Source organism: Triturus cristatus, chromosome 4_2, assembly GCF_964204655.1.
Source record: "Triturus cristatus chromosome 4_2, aTriCri1.1, whole genome shotgun sequence".
NCBI classification, from domain to species: Eukaryota; Metazoa; Chordata; class Amphibia; order Caudata; family Salamandridae; genus Triturus; species Triturus cristatus.
The window spans coordinates 565,888,266-565,900,525 of record NC_140586.1 but is presented as its reverse complement, the minus strand read 5'-3'; the positions used below and the strand labels follow the sequence as shown (position 1 = coordinate 565,900,525).

At 39.0% G+C, this 12,260-nt stretch overlaps 1 protein-coding gene across 1 annotated transcript in view; it reads right to left on the bottom strand.

Moving 5' to 3' along the window:
- The window catches only part of AKNAD1 (AKNA domain containing 1), a 318,415-nt gene extending 307,185 nt beyond the window's left edge, over nt 1-11,230 (bottom strand). Inside the window, exon 1 of the mRNA XM_085600134.1 lies at nt 10,066-11,230. Coding sequence (XP_085456260.1) covers nt 10,066-11,229 — 1,164 coding nt within the window. The 5' untranslated portion in view covers nt 11,230. The remainder of the gene's footprint in view (nt 1-10,065) is intronic.
- Nucleotides 11,231-12,260: the final 1,030 nt, after the last annotated feature.

Genomic DNA, 12,260 nt, shown 5'->3' with positions numbered 1-12,260 from the left:
GCCCCAACTACCAGAAGCACCACAGCCACGACAAAGAAAGACAAAAGCAAGAAACAGATGCAACAAACCTAGTCATCAACATATCACAACACAGCCTCAATGAATATCAACTTAAGTTACTTCAAAAGGGTACTTCATATGTACCGACATCTTCAACGAATCAACTAGAACTAGAGATCAGCCTCTTTAAATTTATGAGAAAACTCAGACTACGACACTTCTTTGACAACGTGGTATCAAATCAAACACCAAATGCACCGGATCAACTACTAGGATTAAGATCTCACAGTACATACATGGCACCTGTTAGCCACAAAACACTTGATACCTTCGAAAATTTAGCGCAAGCAGATTTGAAAAAAATAATCTACGAGAAAAAAAGAAGTAGTAATTTGACAAAAAAAGATCTTGGAATCCTCAAAAGACTGGCCAACAATCCCAATATAATATGTACAAAAGCTGACAAAGGAGGAGCCATTGTAATTCTCGACACGTCTCATTACGACAGAGAAGTAACAAAACACGTTATGGATCAAACCACCTACATCAAACTCCATAATAACCCCACTGAGTCATTCTTGAATCTGCTCAAAACAATTGTTGACAAAGCACACAACAATGGAATTATCGACGACAAAACCTTGAAGTTTCTAATACAGACCTATCCCAAAAGTCCCATATTACATATGGTACCAAAAATACAAAGATCTGTACAACCCCCCCTTCAGACCAATTGTATCGACTAGAGGGAGTCTACATGAACCCATCGGTCAATTTCTCGACAAATACCTACAACCGAGTGTCATCAAGATGAAAACATACATAAAAGATACCACCGATTTTCTATCACTCATCGACAAATTCCAAATCGGTCCTCAAGAATCTATCCTATTATGCACCATCGACGTAAAAACACTCTATACGTCAATCCCACACAACCTTGGCATTGAAGCCATAGAACACGCCCTAATGCACTCTGCAATTGATCAAGACATGCAAATTTTCCTAATGGAACTACTACACTTTACCCTTTTCCAGAGCTATTGTAAATGGAAAGATGACTGGTTCCTACAAATGACAGGCACGTCTGTAGGCAACTGTGCAGCGCCAGCGTATGCCAATTTGTTCATGGTGAAATTTGAAGAAGATCACATTATTTCAAATGCACCATGGAACATACATAACAGGATGTTTATTCGTTACATAGATGACATTTTCATCATTTGGAATGGACCAAAAAACACACTAGTACAAGCTTTAAACGATTTAAATTCCATCAATGAACGCATACAATTCTCTTATGAAATACAGGATAAAACCATTTGCTACCTGGATGTGACCATTACCAACGTTGACAACACCCTACAAACAGATTTACACCGAAAATCAACTGATCGGAATAACATCTTACACTATACCAGTTTCCATCAAACATCTCTTAAAAACCATTTACCTTACTCGCAGATACTCAGAGTCAAACGGATTGTTTCACAACCACAGCTGGCACAAGAAAGAACACAAGAAATGATCACTCGTTTCAAACAAAGAGGATACCCCAATGAAATAATTGAACAAGCAACAAAACGTTGCCAACAAAAAATACGCAGTGATTTATTTCTCAAATCAACTCCAAAGACAAGCGAACGGAACGTTCTGGTATCTAAGTATTCCACCGTAAGCTACAACTTCAAAAAGATTATCAAACGACACTGGCCCATCCTAAAACAAGAACAAGATTTCAACAACATCTTTAACGAATTACCAATTTTCGCATTCACAAGGAACAAAAATTTGGGTGAATTATTGAAAATCAAAGAAGAAACAACAAACATAATTCACAAAGGCACTCAACCATGTTACAACTGCAACAATTGTAACAGCATCATTCAAGGATCCTCAATCACACATCCAAGGAAAGGACACAAAATCAAACTACGAGTCACAGCGACTTGTGACACGGCCAACGTGATCTACCTGTTAAAATGCCCATGCGGGCTAGCATATATCGGATAAACAGAACGCAAAATCAAAACAAAACTCAATGAACACAAATCCAATATTCGCACCCATAACATCAAATCCAACATAGCAGTTCACTTCAACGAAAACCATCACAACATCATTCAACTGAAATTCTTAATTCTGGAAACCGTGACAAAAACAGAAGGTCGAGACAAGAACAAACACTTACTACAACGAGAGAACTTTTGGATCAAGAAAATGGATTCCTTAAAACCTCACGGCCTCAATGACCGCATAGAATACCAATGTTATCTATAGAGATCACCAACCCACCTGTATATTGAATCAATGATGTTTTTGTAGTGCTCTAAATGTGTATTTCTAACGTAACCATCCAAATCATTTTCAGATATAAATCACCCGTCTTTACACAGCACCCTTATTATTACAGTATTAGTATATCACCTCATGCTTCTTGACAGATTGTCACTTCAACTCTCTCACCGTGGCAATATTTAATAAGAACATCGCACATCCACGCATTACTTCATTAACATTAACTACACAGAACCAGCACATCATTCTACTCTATTTTTCACAGTGGTAACATCCAACAAGAGCATCACACATCAACGTATCAAAAAACTTTATTAACATACAGCCTTGTCTCAAGGACAAACAACACGTCTGATATTCAGCACGCAGATTAGAACTCCAGCAACTGTTCCCAACACAAGATGGCCACCAACCTTGTCAAGTACACATAAATTACGTGGTGCACATCCCTTTTTACATCCACCTAACAGGACAATTAACATATCATGTCTCCATACGTTTTTATACGCATTAATTCAACATACACTGCCCCTTTTTTGAGCGCTTTTAATTCGACCCTATTATGTATATAACACCTACGCGAATTCCAATATGGCCGCCAAACATACCCTCTCATACACTTTAGCAACGTAACATCCTTTTCTCACACCCGACTTCCGTTACTAATAGCAAGGCATAGACACCCGCCAACCATTCACATTCAGACAAGAAGAAGGACACATTAACTCTCTCAAGAAAACAAAGTGAGTGTTACTTTCCCACGTCTTTTCCTTAAACTCGACAAATATACGATGTGACCCTCCGTGAGTTATTCACTCACGTAAATGTGCTACAGTGAATACCGCGCTGTAACAAGAACTCAATGTTCTGAGATTGCCCAAATAATTTACGCAACTCGGCACCATTTAACATCATGCTACAACATTAGTGCATAAATTTTGTAATTTTCCTAACAGGCTACACGTCACCAACACCTTTGAACCTTACAACCTTAGTCCTCAATCCATACGATAATCCAAGCCCTTTGTATAATATGATCCAAACAAACAACACATCGTGAATACTCAGTTCCTCCTCTTAAGCATTAATGCATATGTCTTGATAACAGTTTTTGATAATATAATGATTATGTATAAACATGTATTAGAGATGTATTGATCTCCTCACTATGATTGCTTACTATGATTTCTTACAGAAACGTCCCTGATGAAGGGTTCAATGAACCCGAAATGCATTGGACAAATCAGGACAAACGATAAACATCTGAATTACAAGATGTCTTGTTTAAACTTCAAACTATAAATGAGCGAAAGAATAAATGGTTAAAAAATTGCTGAAAAACACAATATACAAAATTGTGTAAACCACAACAACGTTTAATTGTATTTGTACTATAAATTTGGCCTCCCAATAGGAGACCCACCAGTGTGCCCAGGAGGACACATTCTAACATGACTGTGCCGCCTCTTCTATAATCACGACGTTCCTGACCGAACCGTCACCCCAGGAGCACCTACAAGAACTTCCACACTTTAAACAAAATCCAAGCAAAGCGCATTTCAAATTCGTGGTAGCGCGCACCAGTACCTTATCTCTACGATTCCAGTCGGCCAACAAAAGTGCGCAGCACACACCAAAAAATGGCATATGAAGAAATTTCCAACATCACTGATATAAGGGCAGATACCTTTACTTATGCAGAAGATGAAGTACACAGGATTTACGCACTCATACATGAGGAGACTACACAGTCTAGCACAAATCGCAACAAGGAACAAAATATCAAACAGTTACTATATCTCTCAAAACGCGAAATCAATCAGCGTCTCCACGCCAGCACACTCATCAAATACCATCGGGTACAAAGAATACCCAGAGGCCTGCGGATTCCTCTTAAACCTTCCTTATGCAAAAATGCTCAAAAACTTAAAGATCGTTGGTACACCATACTTAACAAATGTTCGCTCGACCTCATTCTACTGATCATTGAAGAACTCTCTAGTATTCTTGATGAATTATCAAAAGAAATAGTTACAGTTACCAACGAATTAACCAACTCAATGTCATCAGATGAATGGACCAAGGTCCTAGAAGACATAAATGAACAACTAACCAAACACTCACAAGAGATAAATGAAAGAAAGATTTGCAAGTTCCGACGAGATACAGTTGATTACAAACTAGGAGAGGTATATAGTTGGGCTGAAATATATGCACGCAGGAGACAAAACAAACCTTATCAACAAGAAACCGATACCTCATCTTCAGGCAGTGATATGTTCAACAAACCAAGAGCTCAAAGATTTGAAACAACCCGTGGATCTAGACCATCATCAACAAGAAGAACCATCAACATCAACAACAAGTGCTTCTAAATCAACCTTAGTTGAGCCTTTTTTAGAAATGGGCCAAACAGAAAGAGAAGACCCAGAAGGGGAAAAAGAAAAAGGAGCCCCAACTACCAGAAGCACCACAGCCACGACAAAGAAAGACAAAAGCAAGAAACAGATGCAACAAACCTAGTCATCAACATATCACAACACAGCCTCAATGAATATCAACTTAAGTTACTTCAAAAGGGTACTTCATATGTACCGACATCTTCAACGAATCAACTAGAACTAGAGATCAGCCTCTTTAAATTTATGAGAAAACTCAGATTACGACACTTCTTTGACAACGTGGTATCAAATCAAACACCAAATGCACCGGATCAACTACTAGGATTAAGATCTCACAGTACATACATGCACCTGTTAGCCACAAAACACTTGATACCTTCGAAAATTTAGCGCAAGCAGATTTGAAAAAAATAATCTACGAGAAAAAAAGAAGTAGTAATTTGACAAAAAAAGATCTTGGAATCCTCAAAAGACTGGCCAACAATCCCAATATAATATGTACAAAAGCTGACAAAGGAGGAGCCATTGTAATTCTCGACACGTCTCATTACGACAGAGAAGTAACAAAACACGTTATGGATCAAACCACCTACATCAAACTCCATAATAACCCCACTGAGTCATTCTTGAATCTGCTCAAAACAATTGTTGACAAAGCACACAACAATGGAATTATCGACGACAAAACCTTGAAGTTTCTAATACAGACCAATCCCAAAAGTCCCATATTACATATGGTACCAAAAATACAAAGATCTGTACAACCCCCCCTTCAGACCAATTGTATCGACTAGAGGGAGTCTACATGAACCCATCGGTCAATTTCTCGACAAATACCTACAACCGAGTGTCATCAAGATGAAAACATACATAAAAGATACCACCGATTTTCTATCACTCATCGACAAATTCCAAATCGGTCCTCAAGAATCTATCCTATTATGCACCATCGACGTAAAAACACTCTATACGTCAATCCCACACAACCTTGGCATTGAAGCCATAGAACACGCCCTAATGCACTCTGCAATTGATCAAGACATGCAAATTTTCCTAATGGAACTACTACACTTTACCCTTTTCCAGAGCTATTTTAAATGGAAAGATGACTGGTTCCTACAAATGACAGGCACGTCTATGGGCAACTGTGCAGCGCCAGCGTATGCCAATTTGTTCATGGTGAAATTTGAAGAAGATCACATTATTTCAAATGCACCATGGAACATACATAACAGGATGTTTATTCGTTACATAGATGACATTTTCATCATTTGGAATGGACCAAAAAACACACTAGTACAAGCTTTAAACGATTTAAATTCCATCAATGAACGCATGCAATTCTCTTATGAAATACAGGATAAAACCATTTGCTACCTGGATGTGACCATTACCAACGTTGACAACACCCTACAAACAGATTTACACCGAAAATCAACTGATCGGAATAACATCTTACACTATACCAGTTTCCATCAAACATCTCTTAAAAACCATTTACCTTACTCGCAGATACTCAGAGTCAAACGGATTGTTTCACAACCACAGCTGGCACAAGAAAGAACACAAGAAATGATCACTCGTTTCAAACAAAGAGGATACCCCAATGAAATAATTGAACAAGCAACAAAACGTTGCCAACAAAAAATACGCAGTGATTTATTTCTCAAATCAACTCCAAAGACAAGCGAACGGAACGTTCTGGTATCTAAGTATTCCACCGTAAGCTACAACTTCAAAAAGATTATCAAACGACACTGGCCCATCCTAAAACAAGAACAAGATTTCAACAACATCTTTAACGAATTACCAATTTTCGCATTCACAAGGAACAAAAATTTGGGTGAATTATTGAAAATCAAAGAAGAAACAACAAACATAATTCACAAAGGCACTCAACCATGTTACAACTGCAACAATTGTAACAGCATCATTCAAGGATCCTCAATCACACATCCAAGGAAAGGACACAAAATCAAACTACGAGTCACAGCGACTTGTGACACGGCCAACGTGATCTACCTGTTAAAATGCCCATGCGGGCTAGCATATATCGGATAAACAGAACGCAAAATCAAAACAAAACTCAATGAACACAAATCCAATATTCGCACCCATAACATCAAATCCAACATAGCAGTTCACTTCAACGAAAACCATCACAACATCATTCAACTGAAATTCTTAATTCTGGAAACCGTGACAAAAACAGAAGGTCGAGACAAGAACAAACACTTACTACAACGAGAGAACTTTTGGATCAAGAAAATGGATTCCTTAAAACCTCACGGCCTCAATGACCGCATAGAATACCAATGTTATCTATAGAGATCACCAACCCACCTGTATATTGAATCAATGATGTTTTTGTATTGCTCTAAATGTGTATTTCTAACGTAACCATCCAAATCATTTTCAGATATAAATCACCCGTCTTTACACAGCACCCTTATTATTACAGTATTAGTATATCACCTCATGCTTCTTGACAGATCGTCACTTCAACTCTCTCACCGTGGCAATATTTAATAAGAACATCGCACATCCACGCATTACTTCATTAACATTAACTACACAGAACCAGCACATCATTCTACTCTATTTTTCACAGTGGTAATATCCAACAAGAGCATCACACATCAACGTATCAAAAAACTTTATTAACATACAGCCCTGTCTCAAGGACAAACAACACGTCTGATATTCAGCACGCAGATTAGAACTCCAGCAACTGTTCCCAACACAAGATGGCCACCACCCTTGTCAAGTACACATAAATTACGTGGTGCACATCCCTTTTTACATCCACCTAACAGGACAATTAACATATCATGTCTCCATACGTTTTTATACGCATTAATTCAACATACACTGCCCCTTTTTTGAGCGCTTTTAATTCGAGCCTATTATGTATATAACACCTACGCGAATTCCAATATGGCCGCCAAACATACCCTCTCATACACTTTAGCAACGTAACATCCTTTTCTCACACCCGACTTCCGTTACTAATAGCAAGGCATAGACACCCGCCAACCATTCACATTCAGACAAGAAGAAGGACACATTAACTCTCTCAAGAAAACAAAGTAAGTGTTACTTTCCCACGTCTTTTCCTTAAACTCGACAAATATACGATGTGACCCTCCGTGAGTTATTCACTCACGTAAATGTGCTACAGTGAATACCGCGCTGTAACAAGAACTCAATGTTCTGAGATTGCCCAAATAATTGATGCAACTCGGCTCTATTTAACATCATGCTACAACATTAGTGCATACATTTTGTAATTTTCCTAACAGGCTTCACGTCACCAACACCTTTGAACCTTACAACCTTAGTCCTCAATCCATACGATAATCCAAGCCCTTTGTATAATATGATCCAAACAAACGACACATCGTGAATACTCAGTTCCTCCTCTTAAGCATTAATGCATATGTCTTGATAACAGTTTTTGATAATATAATGATTATGTATAAACATGTATTAGAGATGTATTGATCTCCTCACTATAATTGCTTACTATGATTTCTTACAGACACGTCCCTGAATAAGGGTTCAATGAACCCGAAATGCATTGGACAAATCAGGACAAACGATAAACATCTGAATTACAAGATGTCTTGTTTAAACTTCAAACTATAAATGAGCGAAAGAATAAATGATTAAAAAATTGCAGAAAAACACAATAAACAAAATTGTGTAAACCACAACAATGTTTAATTGTATTTGTACTACAAATTTGGCCTCCCAATAGGAGACCCACCAGTGTGCCCAGGGGGACACATTCTAACATGACTGTGCAGCCTCTTCAAAAAAGAAAACGTACCTGCTCGCGTCTCTCCGTGTTGTCCCTCATCATTGTCCCTCTGCTCCAGCCGGAAGAGGAAGAAGACAGGCTCCCCTGATCAATCACAACGCTGCAATGTAGCGTTGTGATTGATCTGTGCGCCGTGGTTCGGCACTCAGATGGGGAATGGGGGCCTGGGCATGTTTTTCCATGCGGGCTGTAAGGCTGTCTGCATGGAGAAGATGCAAAGTGTGCATGACTGTTTGGCCGCCCGAGAGGGCCGGTCAAACATTCATGCGCATTTTACAACGTGTCACCACGCCTTTCCTTACTCTGAAGGCAGAGCAGACCGCCACCCCCAAAGACGCCGGAACAAATAAAATGATAATAACGTCCAGTTATTATCATTATAATTTTCCTTCATTTCCACTGATAAAAGCAGTGGGGCGATGCTCCGCCGCCTCAGCGGAGGAGCCGCCACTGCCTAACCAGCTTAGTTGTATTATGGAACCCTCATTATAGGTTGCTGTGATATCTGGGACATAACAGGGGTGACCACCATGTAGTCACACACTTGTCAAGGGTAGGGAGCTGTGGACAACCTACCAATGCCCCGCCAGTCCGTTGTACGTGTGATATATTTGTCCATTATCCCTATACTCAGCTAACTCATCTGGGGCAAATCTATGGATTTTGCAATCAGAGAGAGTAACTGCCTGCCTGGGTCCAAACCCTCTCTATTTCCTATTCAGATCTATAGATTCTGTATCATAATATGCAGCTATGGCACTGAAAGTGACTGTTGGACCTGGCCCTTTTTGCAGTTATCCCCAAACCTTTTGCCTAATTCCTCCTGTTTTTCTGACCTTCTTTTTGTTTGTTTTAGGACTGCGGGCACTTTACCACTGCTGACCAGTGCTAAAGTGCATGTGATCTGTGTCTAAAATAAGATGGTAATTGATTTCTCCATGATCTGCATATTTGATCTACTAGTATGTCCCTAGTAAAGGTAACCTAACTACCCCGGGCCTGTAAATCAAATGCTACTAGTGGGGCTGCATCACTAATTGTGCCACCCACATGAGTAGCCTTGCCACGGGAGGATGGTTATTTTGAGTGCATATGACTAAGCCTTTAGGTACTGTGTTCATTTATGTGAGTTCTGTTTCTGATACAGTTCCACATCATCCAACAAAAGATAAAGAAAATATTTTTTTTAATTCTTATTACTGTGGAATATCATCCTTGCAGGCAATTCACAGCAGTATGTTCAGAGAATAAGTACTTATAGAAATCTATAACTTGGAGAAATTTGTGTATCATTATAAAGTCAGAAATGTACGCAAATCACAGATTTCTGCCTTAATCATATATTTTTCTGCCCTAGCCACAATCACTGCCCTATATTGTTTGTTTCTGTTGTAAAAAGTGTGACGTTTTATAAATATGTTAAGCTATAAACAACCTTTTACAAACATGAGGGGACACCATTTAGTTTGTGACAGAACTAAAATTCTCTTTCAAACAAAATGTGGTAGAAATGGCGTCAAATATCTGTTTTTTTTAACTTACCTGCAATAAATCCGTTTCCTGACAATTTTCTTCTGGTTGAAGCCTATCATCAACTCCATAAAAAGGCATGGTTTCCAAAACATCTCTGATAATGGATGCCTTACCAGTCAAGTTTGGAGATGAGATGGCTCTTCTGATTGCAGGTACTGATTTTTCAGTAACAGTTTTCTTTGGGATTTTGACTTTTGGAGCAATTTTTGAGAAGTCAGGCAGTGGATAATGAACTTGACCTTGACCGTATTTGAATTCTTGCGTTGAACCTCTTTTTTCAGATTGATATTCTCCACACTTGGTTCGATCTTCTATTGTTTGAAAGTGATCTCTATGCTCAAACATCTCCTCCTCCATTTCATGTGTGAAGCTATCATGTATGCTGTTGTTGAGATCAATTCCAGAAGTATCCGCCTCATCTGGAATAGAGTTATTTTCCAATGTCATGGTTTCCTCATCATGAGTAGAGTCAAACCTTGCTCCTTGACTTTCCAACAGATACTTTTCCAAATCTTCTGTTTCTTCTCTTGTGTGTTCATAACATTTTGAGTTGCTGATTTTGCTAATGATGGTTGCATCGCTGCTTTCAGCAAAGGATGTTTCGGGGATTGTTTCAGAATCAATGAACTGACTAGAACTTAGGTCATTATCATCGTAAAAATGACGTAGGAGAACATCGGGGATCCTTGAATTTGGGAAATCTCTGAGATTGACACCACCTTGAAAAACATCGGCTGACAAATTCTTCTCACTGCAAAATGTGCTTTCTGGATAGGTTGTAGTATTGCCTGCACTTAAAAAGGTTTCACTGATGGTTCCGTAAGAATTCTGGGTTGCAGTGTCTTTTTCAGATATATCTTCTTCTTCATCTCTATTTCCTCTTATCAAACCTGTATTTAAACTGAGAAAGTCAAGAAGATTTCCGGAATTACCAGCAGAGGACCACTCATCAGTCCTGTGCTGGAAAGCACTGTCTAGGTTGCCATCATATGGTAATTCTTCTTGCTCCTCATCACTTGTGTTCCCTGGGATGTCAAATGTGCCCCTCTGTACACCGCCCACTGGGCCTAGATCACGCCTATCTTCATTGTTCGGAGTGTATTCATCTTCATCTAAATCAGTTAAATGTTCTTCACTTGTCACTGCATGCTCATCGAATGCATTATTATGCATCTCTGACTCTGTGAGACAAAAAGATGCATTAAAATGTGTAAGGCTAATGATAATACAAAGTGATACTTCTCAGGTTATAGAATTCCTTCAATCGCAATATTTAAGGTGAATATTTGTAAAAGCTCAAAGACAAGATCACATACAGCTAAGGAAGAATTAGCTCAAATCAACAGGTTTTTTTTAATTGTAGTACGTGCATCAAAAGTAGCCCAGAAATTGTTACTCACCGACTGCAGAAAAATATGTAGTCTTATATATAACCCTGCCTTTTTCTGCAATTTAAAGCATATAGAGTTAGAGTGTCCTTGTGCAAGCAAGCAGAAAATATGTCAAACCTACATGTGGGGAGAACAAAAAAGCCTTCTCAACCACCCATGTACTGAGGTCCCGCCTTGCTACATCCCTTCTCCTTGCTTCATTCCTATGTTCATTAACTAGTAGGACAATATATCAATGAGTCAGATCTGTGGGGATGGATTGCATGTTCTTGCAAACAGACAGAGCTCCAGTCGAATAGTACATGGGTTACTACAAGTGAGTAATCAATTCTTTCTTCTTTACTCATTCGTGTCAATTGCCACTCTAAGTGCAAAGGAAGAAAACAAAGTGAACATTAACCAGGTTAACATTTCTGTACTCTCACACTTCCAAATCATCTTTCTGAATTCTGCCTATGCTATCTGAATGGATGGAATTGAGCTCACTGATGTGAGTATAGCTGCTTTAGGTAGGTAAGGGAGCTCGAGTGGATGGGGCAGTATTTTGTTCTGCATTACAGGGAACAATGCGTAACAAATGTTCTGTAAGTCAGTTTTCCAGGTAGATTCCCTGCATAGGCGAATAGAGCCCAGGCACATACCCATTGTCCTTTGTATGCCAGCCAGCAGGTTCATGAGGCTTAGACATAAACAGTCAGAAATCAAATCATTATAATCACCAAATAGTGGTGGAGAGGTGAAGTGAAACGGTGGGGCACAAACAAGCCTTCTCTTCTGGTACAAGAGGTTTCCTCTCTTAAACTCAGGATTTCA